The 17,043-nt window shown below is 43.3% G+C and overlaps 1 protein-coding gene across 1 annotated transcript in view; it reads right to left on the bottom strand.

Annotated features, from left to right (window-relative positions):
• row (relative of woc) overlaps positions 1–17,043 on the bottom strand; it is a 107,340-nt gene that overhangs the window by 85,066 nt on the left and 5,231 nt on the right. The window contains exon 2 of the mRNA XM_067118623.1: positions 1,305–2,069. Coding sequence (XP_066974724.1) covers positions 1,305–1,392 — 88 coding nt within the window. The 5' untranslated portion in view covers positions 1,393–2,069. The remainder of the gene's footprint in view (positions 1–1,304; positions 2,070–17,043) is intronic.

Below are 17,043 nucleotides of genomic sequence, written 5' to 3'. Positions count from 1 at the left end.
ATTTATTAAAATGTTGTTGTACCCACGAGCACAACCATGAGTCAAATTGTCAGTCTGTATCACAAACTTACAAAAAGCTGCTTACGATACGTCGGTAGTTAGCGGCTTGTTTTCAACGTTTTATTATGTATATCTCCATGTATAAGATGACCTTTAGATATGACAAGGTAAAAAATTACGGCAAATTTTCATGAATTTATCTCATATCTGTAGTATAAGATCACTGCTAAATTACAAAACCATCTGTGTGCACGCTAGCTTTTGGTAATGTAAAGATGATATTAGTATTACAAATGCTGTCTTATTGTGGTATCCTTAGAAATTCAAAATAAATGAAATAACACAGCCAATTCTGTTATGTTTTTCCTAAACGTCACCTAAAAGGATCACCCTTTTTTCGTTTACATTTCATCACCAATCACAAACAACCCCTAACAACAAGACGATAACCTCCTGGCAATCATCAGACCGTTGACTAAGATGGCTGAGCTAAGCTCCCAATGGCACTCAGCACTAACATTCGCCTGACTGGCCCTACACTGGATAGGGGCAGTTTTTGATACATTTAAAAATAAAAAAAGTGCATCTAATACACCAGCAAAAATGGTATTTCTCAATCAATACTACTTATATTGTCACCAAAAGCTCAATTATTGTGCCTTAAATTTGTTTGTTTATGGGGGTATTTTGGAAGACCACCAACCATTAATCCCCCTTAGCACATTATTCCTGACAGAAAAGCGTTTTACAACTCATGAGCTCTTCCCTCCAACCAATCATGCGAGTGGATGCAGGTATCACAGGAAGCATTGGTGTGTGTGAATGTGTGTGTGTGTGTGTGTGTGTGTGTGTATATATATATATATATATACAGGCAGTCCTGCCCGAAGACTTAATGGCGATCCGGTTTTAAATGCTTGTTAGCGACGAAAATCTGCAATATTGGCGAAAATCTTGATTTCGCTAATGGCCCAATAATTGGGTACCAGACCATACAGCCTAACAGAGGTGCCAGTAATCGAAAACGGTGCCAAGCCCTAAAGTTGCCGATTTCTGGTTAGTGGCGATTTTGGATATCATCACACCCTCACAGAACGGAACCAGCCTTCCTAATAACGGGAACCAGGATCGCCTGTGTGTATATATATATATATATATATATAAGACATATATATATAGATATATATATATATATATATATATATATATATATATATATTATAATTTCAATTACAATTACAACTGAACCAAATTTCTTAAGGCTACACTAATTTACACATAATCATTGATCTTTTCCAACTTACGATCATTTGAGTTGGCAGCAGTATTTTTACTTCTACTTGAAGTAGTAGTTTTGGAGTTCTGGTTGTTTGCAGCCTGGTTCCTTGTCATGCGAGTTGAAGTAGATTTCGCAGGTCTGTAAGCTCTTAAAAGTGCTGATGTACTTATCGCTTTCTTTTCAGGTACTTTTGAGGAATTAGAAGAAAAATCATTAGAATTTTGGCTATCAGAATTACTATCAACTGCTACGACAGCACTTACTGGCAATGGAGATGCGCACTGAGAATTAGTGGGAAGAGGGGAGCCAGAGTTACTCCTCTCGGGGCCACTCTTGTTATCCGAAAAAATAAAATTGCAATAATCTACATTTATATCATGAGTTTCATTATTTAATATTTGTTGTCAGAGAATTTTATCTTTTATCAAAAACAAAAGTAACCTGCTTGTCAGGATCAAATTATGTTTGCTGCTACTTTTCAACCAGGAGTTGTTTATCCTCTGAGTTTTTGCCCCTGGAACTGTAAGGAGATAGCCCTCTTTTTCTCCAATGTACCACAACTTCACAGTTTTAATGAATAAAGTCTTGGCTCTCATACCTCTTCCCCTTCTTTTTATCAGTCATAAAACAAAATTATCAAAATAAACACTTTTCTGGGCCAATTCAACACTATCTTCAAAAACTTCATTTGTGGCTTTTCTTTGTCTTTCAATGTCAAATTCTAACTGCTTCCTGACTCTCTCTGCTACCTTCATTATCCTTGACTTCCTCCATCTTTTCAAAAGACAATCTGCAAAAAATAATGAACATTAGCATCTCTATTTAAAGAGAAAACTAAAAGGATGTAACAATTACAAAATGCAAAGCCAAACTCATACTGTGCAACAAAAACATCCATTTAGTACAGAAAGAATTTTAAAATAAAAATTTTTTGCAAATAATTACAAAATATGAGCTTCTATGAATTACATAGGAAAATCATCACTGCTCTTTTGTTTGTACTGAATGAAGTTATAATAATTTTTGTTAATAATGGGGTTCTTGATGAAGCAAAAGAGAAATAATAAACAAATTAAACAAATATTTCAAAACTGGTTCAGGGGTGCTTTCACCTACATTACAACAGATTCATTCCTCAATTCTGAGAACAATTGCACCATGCAGAAAGGTATTCAAAAAACTTTTAAAAATTTGTAACACAAACTGAAAAAATCACACCTGCCACTTTTTCTACAGTCATTGTAAATAATCTGTCTTCACAGAAGAAACTTTTATAATGATCCTTGAAGACTTTAAAGGTTTTTAGATAAGTATGGATATTTTTCAAAATATCAACTTGTGTAAATAACAACACATCCTCCCTATCTAGTGGTCCAGAGAAACTTGCCATTTCCAACAACATGAGGGGCCCATCCAGTGAGTCCCATTAAACAAAAGCAATAAAAAACACAAGCATGGATGAAACAGTATGAATCCCATTAAACTTAATTTACAGTACACATTAACCTTGGCTAACTCAGCTTGATCATACCTCAATCCCTAATGGAAGTCTGCCATCCCTTCATATTCCAGTGGTCCATGGAAGTTACTGACTGTAAACAAGTTATCCCTTCATCAAGAAAATTAATCCTATTGAATTGTAAAAAGACTAAATCCTTCCCTATCCACCTTATTCAAAGTTCAAACATTAAAATCTGAGACTTTTAAACAACAAATATGATTAAAATGCAGTTATCATTAACATAATATATAAACATAACACATCTTTCCTATCCAGTGAATGACATGTAAAAGAATGGAATAGAAGCAATGAGCCAAGTAAATAAAGCAATTACATGCATACTCTATTCATACAGGAAGGCTGACACACTAGTGCACGTAAAGGTTATATACACACTCTCGAGGGAAAAAACTCACATCAACCACAATGAAATGAAGGGAGAAAACAGGAATGTGTAATAAGGAATAATGAATAAATATAGATAATGATACAATGCAGGTCTGAAAAGTACAATCTGCCAACCAAAGCAAATCTGAATATAGGGGAATGCAGAAAAAAAATGATATTTTCATAATAAAATAAATTTTTGAACATACTTACCTGGTAGTTATATATGTAAACTGATCCCTGACGTCTGACAGAATTTCAAAAACTCGCGGCAATCGCCAATCGGTAGTCCAGGTGTGAACCACCTGTGGCCCTCTACCCAGGTACCTGGAACCATTCAACTATTCCTCAGATCTTCCATGCCCCTAGTCTCTGGGGGAGGAGGGTGGGAATTTAGTTATATATAACTACCAGGTAAGTATGTTCAAAAATTTATTTTTTATGAAAATATCATTTTAAACATCTAACTTACCTGGTAGTTATATATATAGCTGATTGACACCTTTGGTGGAGGGTCAGAGACAGCCAACATCGTTGGAATTTGCTTAAAGGGTTAATAAACCAGCAGGTTAATAAGCTGACCACTCCTCATTTTGTCTGCTTTCCAGGCAATCCCCTTACCTGGCATAACCAGTTACCAACCTCTATGTGACAGACTATCAACCCTTGTTCCGGGCACCACTCCCTAAAATTGATGATTGTCTGCATTCAATCTTCACAAACAACCATAAAATTTCAACCATTCGTAAGAACAAAGGGTATTGTTTTATGGGATTGTATTCAGTTCAATGAATCCACTCATGTCTGTATTCCTTAAGAGGTCCAGCGATCCTCTCGGACTGACCTCAAGCTATAACAGGTGTACCAACCTCTATGTGACAGACAACCTATATCACCCTTGTTCGGGCGCCACCAAGAACAAAAATGATCATTTGACTAAAATTGATGATTGTGGGAAGCTGCATTCCAATCTTCACCAACAACCATAAAATTTCAACCATTCCAGAGTAAGAACAAGAAATTATTGTTTTATGGAATTGTATTAAGGAAGCTGAGTTCAATGAACTCCGCTCATTATGTCTGTATTCCTTAAGAGGTCAGCGGTGATCCACTCCAGGGGCTGAAGACCTCTGGAGCTACCAACCGGTGTACCAACCTCTATGTGACAGACAACCTATAATACCCTTGTTCCGGGCGTCACCAAAGGAACAAAATGATCATCTGACTAAAATCAATGATTGTGGAAGACTGCGTTCAATCTTCACAAACAACCATCAAATTTCCAACCATTCAAGGCAAAGAACAAAGGTATTATTTTATAAGTTTGGATTAAGGAAGCTGACTTCAATGAACTCCTCATTATGTCTGCATTCCTTAAGAGATCAGCGATCCACCAGGGCTGAAAATCTCTAGGGGCTGTCAGCCGATTGTATAACCTCTATGTGACTGGACCTCACTCTCAATACCCTTGTTCGGGCTCTACCAAGAACTTTCATCCCAATGATTACGGAAGACTCGTCCAGTCTTCACAAACAACCATAAAAATTCTCAATTCAAGGTAAGAAAAAGGGTATTGGTTTATGGGATTGTAGGGGGTATTCCTCTCCCATTACTAAAGAATTAGATGCTATAAACAGGCACAGCGTATAGCAATCTTCGCATAATGTCTTGACTTGTTTTAGATAGTGAAGGCAAATACCAACTTGCTTCTCCAGAAGGTCGTGTCAAAGATACTCTGCAGGGACCTGTTCTGTTTAGGCTACAGGAGTTGCTACTGCTGACCTCATCGTCTTTACTTTCAGAATCTTGTAGTCTATCTCTCTACATTTCCATATTTGCACTCTTTTTATCAACTGTCTGATAAAATAAAACAGAGCATTCTAAACATCTATACAGAGAGCTTTTGACTGGCACCAAGCCCTTCTGAATTCCTTCTTAAATCCTTTGTCCTATCCAGTAGAGCCTTAGAGGCCCTTACCGGGAATAGGACTCTCTCTCTCCTCCCCTGTTATGTCCGTTAGGTTCGATCTCAACGTTCTGGGCTGAGGTTGTGACAGTATTCATTTTTTGCAAGGGAAGCCTAGTTGCAGTGAGCAGATTGCCTTGCCTTTATAAAATCTATATTCTTGCTGAAGCATGTATCTCACTAACTCTTTTGCTGCGGCAAACTGACCAAGAAAAGTTTTCATGGTGAAGTCCTTTAAAGATGTCCTCTGCAAGGGATCAGACCTCTCCCCATGAGGAATCTCAGGACCACGTCTAGGTTCCATGCTGGTGAGTTCTCTATATACAAATTTGGGTTACAGAAATATTGGAAGAGGACACATGGTTGTCCTTGCACCATCCTCTAAATACCTCCCACTTGGTTAGTATACCTTAATGGTGGATAACTTTGTGATTTGCGATAAGCCAGCTGCCTCCTTCGAAAAACTTCTGGCTCTTGTGAGTTTTCCGATGGTCCGAAAGCATTTACTAGTAGCGCTTGTAGGTTTTGGTAATATCTTTCAAGTGGGATTGTTTGAGTAGATCTACTCTCTGAGGTAGGCTTCTCGGGATGTCCTACCATCAATCCAGTACTTCTGGAACCAATCTCTTGTCGTTTAGTAAGGGGCCACAAGGTCATTCCAGTCCTCTGATGTGACACAAATTTTTCAGTACCCTGTATTATCTTGAAATAGGAATGCATACCTGCGTCCAAGTTGGACCAGTCCACCAGGCAACGTCTATGTATAGCCCGGGATCTGGTACTGGAGAGCAGTGAAGTGTCAACCTCTTCGTTTAACGGCTGTAAGTGAGATCTGTGCAAGGACGTCCCCAAAGTCCTGATGTAGCGTTCATTCTTTTGAGGACTTTATTTCCTGCTCAGAATGTCCGCCCTCATTTTTCTCCCTTTGGATAAAGTGGGTTACTAGTTTTACATTCTCCTCCCTTTGCCCAAAGAAGATTCTCTTATTGTCTCGTTATGAGACCTGGAGTGAAGTGCCCCTGTGTTTGCTGATGTAGGCCAACGCTTTGCGTGTTGTCGGTGTTGACCTGCCTCTTTGTTCCCCATTCAAACTCCTGAGAGCTAGAAGGGATAGTTCCTTCTAATTGATGTTTAACTTCTCCTGCTCTCTTTTTATTTCCTCGTGTTTGCTCCCCATACCGAGTCCGACGTCGGATAACAACACTAGGTCTAGGTTCCTCTAATATAGAAAGGGACCTCCTGGAGGCCAGCCGGGGGCGTTCCACCACTACAAATCACGGTCTTATTGGTTCGAAATGGGGATGCACTTGGTCTCAGTTCTATTTCCTTGTCCCCAGTTCCGATTTAGATGAAACTGTAACGGGCATAAATTAACCTCTCAAAGAACAAACCCGTTCCAGCGAGAAAGGGTTCCCAGTAGACTCATCCCATTCCTTTGCCAATGACTGTCTCTTTATAAATTCTGAAATTTTCTTGAGGCTTGTCCTGTCTTTGCAATAAATGGAAAAGCCCGAAAATCCTGACTCTGAATCTTCATCTAAGACATAGAACCTCTTGGGATGGGATCGGCTGAGATTTCTATCTGTTTATCAGTAGACCTAATTCTTTGTTAGGCGGCTTGATGCCAGTGCATCTTTGCGTCCTGAACTAACTCCGCGTCTTGGCTTCCAATATCTTGAAGCCTGGCGTCCTGGCGTCAATGCCTTGGCGTTTTGGCGTCTTGGGTTCATTGTTGTGATTGTCATCATGGTGTTTCACTCCTAGATGGTTGACGCCACCATCCAGCGTCTAGAGTTTCATTCCCTCGTTCAGCGTCTTAAGCTTCTGGACGTCTAGAAGCTTTAGTTGGACGTCCATTATCCTTCTTCTGTTTGCCTGGTTGTCACGCTTGCAGGCAGGAAGACAAAGTCTGCTGCATATTTTATAGTAAGCTATATGCAGGGCTTCCTGCTGTTGAGGACAGGCTGGGGAAGCCTCAACTTCAACAATTATTTCCTTTCATCGTCAATAATGGACCGTGGAGGGTTCATGGTGATGCCAATCAAAGGAGGAAGAGGAGGATGAGCGGACAGGCAGCACGGTGTCCTGACTGGAATGAAGACTGTCTACGTTTGTTCATAGCAGGAGAGCTACCCTTGGGGCTGGAAGGGAAGGCTCGGGCTGCTGCTGTGGCTACAATCTGTAGTCTATGAAGTCTTATCTTGACGTCCCTCAATATTAGGTAACTTGCTCTTGAGAGGTCTCGGCTCCAGAGCCAGGCGTCAACCTTGTCTGTTTAGGCGAAAGAGAGACCGAAACTATAAAACCTTTCCCGTGGACGAACTAGAAAATTCTTGGAGATCAGGTGCATGGGGCGTGATAATCGCATCCTGGAGGTCCAGTGAGGCCATCCAGTCATGCTGTCTGACCGCTGCTGAACCCGATTTTTGTCGTTTCCTGCGACCTTTGTTGTGCACAAAAAAGTTGAGTGCAATCCCGTCTGCACCAGTCTCCTAACCCCCAAGCATTTGGGGATCCCAGGAATAACCGAATGTAGAATCCTGGGAATTCCGGATCTAGACTCTCTGTCTGTTCTCCTTTTGCAACAACATAGACACTTGTTGCTGTAGAACCTTTGCCTTGGTTCTGTCGTTGCATTTTGGCAGAAAGGTCAGGGTGTCTTGTTACTAGGGGGCCTACTCAGGCTGGACAGTCCGGCTCCTACCGCAGTCTGCAGGGAGAAAGGCAGGTCCTCCTTCTTCCCTGTAGAGCCTCTTCGTTGTCATTCATCTACGCCCTAGAGGAACACTCTATCAGGAGGGCCGGCCACAAAAAGAGCTGAGATACCTGAAACCTGGAACCTCAGCCTTACTCTTTTAAGCGATGAAAGTCGTAGTGGGACTTTTTCTTGCTGTTTTATATCTTAAATCTTACGTGGTTTTCTGGCCCAAAGATGAAAAGGCCTCTACCCAAACCTTGAGAGAAGGGTGAAGGAAAAAGAGTATAAATCAATTCTGATTTTTGATTGGACTTGTTATTAGCCAGGAAAGAGCAAGATGGGCCCTTTTCTTCAGAGTCCCTCTGAGAAAGGTGCAGTTGATTCGTTGGAACTATCTCGAGTCCTTTATCCATAGAAGCATCAGATATATGAGTTCTTGATTGTCCAGTCGTGTTGAGATAATTCCATCTTCTTTATTAAATCTCAAATTCTTTTGAGGGAGTGGTCAATTCTGATATCGACCAACAACCCGTTTTCCCCATGGCCTCGGCGAGAAGAGTCAACAAGGTCGAGAAGGTTCCTGGGAAGGGGGCAGGTATTTGAGGGCTGAGCGATTCTCCAGTTTGATATTAAACGCTAGACCCAACAGAGCTAGTTTGGTTGGAGGAAAAACAAAGGCTGTCTTTCATTGTTTCTCCTTGAAATATCCATTCTTAAGTAAATGCTGCCTCTTAGACGCCTTCACAAGAGAGTAAATTCTGAAGGCGAGGAACGAGGAGCAGTCAGGATAAATTTCTCTGGGAAAATTTCCGAAAATAGCTTCATAAGCCTTTTCAAGTCTGATAAAAGCTGATGGCCTTTTATATTGTCTTACGTCAGAAATCTCTACAATAGGATTCACAGGAGAATGCGAGATATTATCATTCTCTTCTTCCGATTTTCGAAGCCCGAATGGCGGCGTCTTTCAAAATATCATGTCTGGCGCCTGGCGTCCTGGCGTCAGTCTCTTGGCGCCACCTGGCGTGTTGGCGTCATTTCTTGAAGCTTAATGTCTTGGTGTCAGCTTCATGGCGTACAACGTCCTGGCGTCTAACTTCTCGACACTTGACGTCCAGGCGTCAGCTTCTCTACGTCCTGACATCCTGGCGTCCAGCTTCTCAATTTCGGCGCTCAGCGTCCTGGCGTCTTTACTTCTAACTTTAACATCCGTCAAACCTAGAGGTTGCTTGAGAACTGGCCGCCTGTCGACATCGGTCAAAAGCTTCCTCGGTTGACGTACAGCAACCAATGGACGAAAAAAAACACTTTGCCTTTCCTGGCGAGGGTGAGGCTTATCTGGGAAACGCGTCAATCTTAAAGGTGCGCTCGAGGGACGACGCCTCATTAGCTAAAGCCTCTTGCCTCCCTTAAGTCTATCAGGCTTTCCTTCTCCAGGGTTGGTGAGCCCAGAAGGAGTCTAGGACTAGGAGCACAACAAGGACGGCAGTCGCACCCTCCACTGCACTTGCACTAACAACATATTAACACTTGTATTTTTTAGATCTCTTATTATCGATCACATATTATCCCTGTCTTCTGAGAGGATTTTTACCTGTTGGGCCAGGGTCTGAATGGCAGCCAACAAATCATTAAATATTGGGTCCTTACCTGTTTCAGTAGGGTGTTCAGAGACTACCACTACTGGGAGAAGGATCAATAGGATAGTTATCAAGGGGAAAAAATCATTCCCTGGTTAATCAAGTGAGAAACAGTACTCTTAGCTCTTCTGAGCGGTCTTTCATTCCCGTTCTTCAGACATACTAAGTGGGGATCCAAGGAGATTTTAGCAAACGCTTGCATCCCCACATTTCACACTCAATGAAGTTAGATATGTTATAAGAAAATCCAAATCGAACAAGCAAAAGTAAAAGCAAAGTGTACTTCACCAAAATAAGTTCTTGAAAAAAACACAGGCTCTACGACGAAATTCCATCGATGTTACCGACACAGCGGCAGGGAAGATCTGAGGAATAGTTGGAATAGTTCCAGGTACCTGGGTAGAGGGCACACAGGTGGTTCACCTGACTACCCGATCGGCGAGGTGCCATGGTTTTGAAATTCTGCCGTGACGTCAGGGACTTAAGCTATATATATAACTGCCAGGTAAAGTTAGATGTTTAAACATTATATATATGTATATAACCAGACCACTGAGCTGGTTAACAGCTTTCATTTCATGAACAATTTTGAACTAGAGAGAAAATAAGACCTATTCAACATCACTTGCAACGATAAATAAAATAAAAATTATGTGGATAGGCTATACAAAACCATTTGCAACATAAAAAAGAAGATCCAGTAACAAATATGACAAACACTGCTGAATTTCAACGTTAATTATATAAACTTTAGAAAGGGTGTTTGAATGACCTCCAATCATAAGCCAGCTGGAACTATGAACATGGTATAGAGCTATGTGGCATAAAAGTTTTGTGGACAACACAGTACAAAATGCATTTCATCAGAACCCATTCTTTACAAGCATGGTACAGAAGGTTAAGACAAACAAAGGGAACTGGCGTCCCAAGATACTTGGATACAGGTACAGTACTGGAATCAAAAATACAAAAATGTTTGACTGCTGCTCCTTTAGGCTTGGAACACAGCAGAAGGATTAAAGCCTATGAGAAATTATTAAGATATTCAAGCCTACTACTTGCTATGCTGCAGTAGCCATTGCACCTCCTGTAAAAAAACGAAAGGGGGGGAGGATATACTAAATTTTTTATGAGCCAAACAAGACCAAATAAAGCTATAAAACAACCTCACTCTATCAGTGATAAAACCTCTGCTGCAAAGCAGTCTTGCTCTTTTCTTGCTAGGGGGAGATAATGCACAAAATAAGTTCATTGAAATCCACTGGTTAGCGAAAATACACCTGCATTCTGACTGTGTCATATGAGATAGCATGCAGCTCATAAACTGTCATAAGTGTACAGTAATATGGTGCTCAGTCTTCAATTGGACTTTATGGTATGTATTTATGGTGATTGCTAGTTTGAATTTCAAGTAGAAAACCAGTAGGACTCTGGTTTGAACAAACAATGCCAGCATGCTGCAATGTTTACGGTCTGCTGGATACTGACATGGCCCATACTTCGGCAAATTAGCACTTACAAAAGAAGGAACAACTTTAAAGCATGTGACATAAAATGAGTTATCTGAACCTGTTGGCTTCAAGCACTGGGATGCTCTTGTTCTTTTACAAGAGAACAGTAAGCAGCTAATACTGTAGCAACATAATCAAGGGAAATGAACTACAACGATCCAACTTTGGCATATCTATTATTAACAAAATTTACAAAAATAGTTTAACTAATAGGTCAGTCAAAATTAAAATGAAGGTGCAGCTGGAGGCTGAGAACAATGAAACACCCCTTTTCATAAAACTAATATTGTACTACTTACCTGAACACCTCCAATTAGGCTGGTCAGTGACCAGGGGGTAATTCAGGGTTAAAGGTATACTACAATAAACGTTTCAAGAATGATTGACAGCTCCTCCTCAGTGTGGACAAAAACAGAGTACTTAGCCATTGGTTTTCAACATATCCAAGAAGAATGATCAAATGATTCAAAGAAGTATGATAAAAGATAAATTGAATACACTGACTGTGTAACCCAGATAGATAAATAGATAAGTCCAAATATGATATTTTAATGATAAAAATAAGGTTTGTTCATACTTACCTGGCAGATATATATATAGCTGTATTTCTCCAATCCGACAGAATTTCAAAACTTGCGGCACCGCCAGTGCTAAGCCCAGGTGGTTAGTACTCATTCCGCGCTGGGAGGCGGAATCAGGCTCATTCCCATTTTCTATTCAGATTTTTCTAGTGCCACTGTCTCAGAGGGGCGGGAGGGCACAAAGTATATATCTGCCAGGTAGTAGAACAAACCTTATTTTATCATTAAAATATCATTTTTGTTCATGACGCCTACTGCCAGATATATATATAGCTGAATCCCACCGTTGAGGTGGGAAGAGACAGAATAAGATTTAGGAAACAAAAATAAATGTAGGCGAATGACACCTTGGTTCCTTACCTGTTAGCATAGCTGACTTCGAGGTTATCTGTCACCTCAAGCCTGCTTCTGCTAATCCAGATTCTCCAGCAAGGTAGGGACCTATAAAGCTGGTGAGATCCAGATGACCTGTCCAAGGGGCGTGACCACAAAGGGACTAGATCATGTTACCATACAGAGAGGGAAAAGGAGCAACGACCAACCACTGACCGCCCTATCTAAGGTATTGAACCTAACATAGGCTAAAAATTGGGATGTCACCTCGGTGGCCACCCAACAACCAGAAATAAACAACAACAAGATTAAAAAATACTACCTAACCCCTAAAGGATAGGATGAGTATTGCCTTCTTCTCCCAACATTGTGTGTCTGCGGAAAACGTACGGTCCAGCGAAGAGCAGTCTTCAAATGTTGTCTTCACATCTAAGTAATGCGGCGAACACTGAATTACTTCTCCAGAGAAAGGTAGCACCAAGAATATCATTCAGAGACATATTCTTTTGGAAAGCCATCGAAGTCGCGATAGCTCTAACTTCATGAGCTTTTACTTTCAGAAGTCTCATGTCACCTTCTAGGCAGGAGGAATGGGCCTCTCGAATAACACTTCTTAAAAAAGAATGCTAAGGCATTCTTGGACATGAAGGGAAGATCAGGTCTCTTCACCGAACACCACAGATTGTCCGATGAGCCTCTAGTATTCTTGGTCTTGGCTAAAGTAGAACTTTAGAGCCCTGTTGGGACACAAGACTCTTTCTGACTCTTGCCCAAGTATTTCCGTCAAACCTTTGATTTCAAAAGATTTGGGCCAAGGGTTTGAAGGATTTTCGTTCTTGGCTAAGAACAAAGGATTTAGGGAGCAAACAGCATTAGGACCCTAAAGCCAATATGTTTTGCTAATAGCCTGCACTTCACTGATCCTCTTAGCTGTCGTGCCAGAGCCGTTAGGGAAGACAGCTTTCCTAGTCACGTTCTTGAGGAAGCGAAGACAGAGGTTCAAAATTACTAGACATAAGAAACTTCAGGACAACATCCAGATTCCAAGGAGGTGTCCTGAGTTGAGGAACCTTAACAGGTCTGGATCTCAAGAGATCGTGAAGATCCTTGTTATCGCACAAGTTCAGGCCTCTGTGTCTAAAAACTGCCGATAACGCATACTTCTATAGCCCTTAATAGTAGAGACTGCCAGTTTTTCTTATGCCTAAGATAAAAAGAGGAAGTCAGCTATTTGTGGTACAGAGGCGTGGTCGAGAACTCCGCTACTCCTGCACCATCTTCTAAAAACAGACCACTTGTACTGGTAGACCGCGAATTAGAAGAGGGTCTCCTGGCATTGGCGATAGCCTTTGCCACAGCTCTCGAAAAGCCTCTTGCTCTGGCCAACTTTGAGATAGTCTGAGCAGTTAGACTCAGAGCGGGGAGGTTTTGGTGGAACCTCTTGAAATGCGGCTGTTTGAAGGTCCACCCTCCAATGGACGTTCTTGGAAAATCCACTGGGAAGGACAGGGTCTCTGAAGTAATCCGCTGCTGGCCAGAAGGGGCTATTTAAAGTCATCCTTGCTCCTTCTGACGTTGCAAACTTCCTTATCACTTCTCCCAGGATCTTGAAGGGGAGGAAAGCGTAGTCTAGGCCTTTCCAGTCCCAGAGGAGGGCATCTATGGCTAACGCTCCTGGGTCTAAGACAGGAGAGCAATAAGAGGAAGTCTTTGTTCTGGACGTGGCAAAAGAGGTCCACTAGTGGGGACGTCCCCATAATTCTCCACAACTCTAAACATACCTCCTTGTGAAGGGTCCACTCGGTCGGTAGCAGCTGATTTTGCCGACTGAGAGGTCTGCTCAGATATTCTCCTCTCCTCGCGATGAACCTCGTGAGAATAGTGACCCTTGAGCATGAGTCCAAAGCAGGATCTCCTTTGCCAGGATGAACAGGGAACGGAGAGCGAGTACCCCTGTTTTTTGAGTCACGCTAGAGCTGTGGTATTGTCGGAATTCACCTGGACAATTCGGCCTGCCATCGATCCTCTAAGAATTGAAGGGCAGATGGATAGCACCCAATTCCTTGAGATTTATGTGCCAGGACACCTGTTCCCCTCTCCAGGTGCCTGACACTTCTTCCCCCTCTGAGTGTTGCTCCCCATCCTTCCCTGGACGCGTCGGAAACAACACTAGGTCGTGGGGCTCTGAAGGCGAAGAGAAACCCCTTCTGCAAGCTTCAAGGGGTCGGAACCACCACTTCAGATGATCCTTGACAGAAGGAGAGATCTTCAAAATCTCTTCCAGATTCTCCTTGTCCATCCAGTTCTCCGCCAAGAAAAACTGGGAAGGTCTGAGATGAAGGCCTCCCCAGGAAACAAACTTCTCCAGCGAGGAAATGGTCCCCAGCAAACTCATCCATTCCCTCACCGAGCATGTTTCTTTCCCTAGAAAGGACAAAAACTTTTCCTAAGCAAAGCCGTTGCCGTTCTCGGGATGGAAATGCTCGAAAAGCCACTGAATCCATCTGAATCCCCAGATAGACGATGGACTGAGTCCGGGATCAGATGGGACTTCTCTTCAGTTCTAAAGTCCCAAGGACTTAAAATCCAAATTCAGTGTGAAGTCAGGTCCTCCAGACACTTGAGCCCGGGAAGAAGCTCATGAGCCAGTCGTCTAGGTAGAATGAAACCCGAATCCCCGCCAGGTGAAGCCACCTCATAGCGTTTTTCATGATCACCGTGAAGATCATGGAGCTGTGTGAGACAAACGAAGCAAAGAGCTCTGAACTGGAAGACTTGTCCCCCCCAGCACAAATCTCAGGTACTTCCTTGATTGAGGATGAATGGGAACATGGAAGTACGCATCTTGTAAGGTCAGAGACCATCCAGTCCCCTGGTCTTAAGGCCCCTAGAACCGACTGCGTTTCCATCTTGAATCTGTCCTTTGAAATAAAGCGATTCAAGCGCTTACATCTAGGACAGGTCTCCATCTCTCCACGACTGTTTCGGGACTAAGAAACCTGTTGTAGAACCCGAGAATCCAAGTTCAGAACTTGTTCCCACGGCTCTTTTTCTAACAACTGCTCCAGGTCCAAAGAATCTGTTGCTTCTCTCGATGGTAAGAGGGCGACAGATCCTGGGTGACGTGCAAGGGGTGGAAACATGAAGGATCTTGTAACCTTTCTCTAAGACTTAGAGACCAGGAGTCCGCCCCTCGTGTTCTCAGGCTTCATAAATGAAAAAGCCTGGCTCCTACAGGTGTCTGGAGGTGAAAGAGTCACTTGCCCCTTTTTTCCCCTAGGTTTTAGATGGGGCAGCTCCTCTGGTAAAAACCTTCCTCGCGGAGCGATCTCGAGGAAGAAGTTCCTCCATGAAAGGGCTTCTTCTTCCTGGAGGACAAAACTGAAGCAGAAGAAGAAGAAAGGGAGCTGGAGGACGTCTAGAAGAATGAGCCAAAGATCTTGCGTGGCCTTCTCCTTAAGACTAGCGAAATGTCCTTTGGTTCAAGGACTGGGGGAACAGATGGTTGGACAAAGGAGCGAACAATAATTCTGCCCTTTGCGAAGGAGACAGACTTAGCAGTGAAGTCACAAAACAAGGCCCTCTTCTTCAAAAGGCCCGTACCAAGTGAGGCAGCCAGTTCTTCAGATCCATCCCTAACTGCCTTGTCCATACAGTTCAAGGACACTGATAGCTCCCAAGGTAATCGAGTCGGGGCTTGAAGCTTAAGATCTAAGGCTCCCAAGCACCAGTCCAAAAAATTAAACACCTCCATAGATCGGAAGAGACCTTTGAGATGATGGTCAGTCTCTGACAAGGTCAAACCTTAGCAGTGGAAAAGATGAGACCTTCTTGGAAGCGTCGACAAGACTGGTAAAATCCTTGAAAGAAGGAACTCTGGAACTGAGATCTTCTCCCGTCTCATACCACATACCAGCCTTTGCCGAAAGCTTAGACGGAGGAAGGGCGAAAGAAGTCTTGCCATGGGACTTCCCGTTCCTCCATCCAGGCGTTGACTTTCTTGAAGGCCCTCTTGTCAGCCAAGAAGAAGTCATCTTCAAAAACCCCGCGCTCTCTAGCTTTGGAGGAGCTAGCTGAGAAGGAGAGCAGAGAAAGAGAGCCGAGGTTTAAACTTGTCCCGAACAAGTCCTTAAGCAAGCTGGTCAAAACTTGGTAGTCCGAAGAAGAGGAAGCAGGCGAGGTTCGACTTCAGCAGGATCGAATCGGCGAAACCTCTCCCTTCATGAATGGGCGAAGCAACCGAGTCACCCAACACTTTCGAAGAGGGAACGAAGGCCTTGAGGTCCAATCCGAAGAGGGATCTCCTTTCTCAGAAGAAACAGAATGCTCCGGGCGTCCTGAAGAGCGCAAGGAAGGCGAGGCGTCTTAGGCGTCCTGAAAGAGCGTCGTCGTCAGCCCAAACGCCAGCGTCAGCGGCGTCCTGAACGAAGCGTCCTGAAGGCGGCGAGAAGCGTCCGGGAAGAAGCTCGCGGCGTCCTGTTGTGGCGTCGCGACGAGAACAGAAAGCTAACAGGAGCGACAAAGCGACGACACAGGAGAAGGAGACGGCGAAAGGAGCAGGAGAAGGGAACTTCCTTGATCTCTTGACAGGCAAAGTCAAGTCCTTGCGACGACGGAGCAGAGTCCTTCTCTGCAATAAGAGAAGACAACTGTCGCTGCATCTCCAACAAAATCTTCTTAGGCGAAGAATCATGTCTGGGAGGAGAGACAATCCTATGGGAAGACGATGGGCGAGGGACGCCTTCTTCTTCCTCACAGGAGCAAGAAAGGTTCTCTCCATAGAGCGGCTGGGCGCTCACAAACATCCTCATCAGACGAAATCCTGGTCCTTCTTCTGCGGTGGAAAGGCATCAAAATAGCTAGCAAAGACGGAGAAGACTGACGAGCAGCGTCCTCTTGAACACAGCTCCTCTTGAGAGGGCGAGTCCTTACGAGAATTCCACCCTTGCGAGGGGAGGGCGCCTCGGAGGGAAAGCAGTCGAGATCGGCGCGAAAGCACGATCTCTGGCAGCCTGGGGGCGACAACAGGAACTGCGAAGGGACGTCTGATCGGTGGGAAGCCCCAACGTAACCTCTTGCGGCTTCGACATGCCTTCTCCCTGAGTCCTGGGAGTCTGACAGCGGTCCAGGCCTAGAAGCATTATGGGGCT

This window comes from Macrobrachium rosenbergii, chromosome 16 (genome assembly GCF_040412425.1).
Source record: "Macrobrachium rosenbergii isolate ZJJX-2024 chromosome 16, ASM4041242v1, whole genome shotgun sequence".
Taxonomy (NCBI): Eukaryota; Metazoa; Arthropoda; class Malacostraca; order Decapoda; family Palaemonidae; genus Macrobrachium; species Macrobrachium rosenbergii.
The sequence above is the reverse complement of the archived record's forward strand: the minus strand, read 5'-3'. Positions and strand labels throughout refer to the sequence as shown.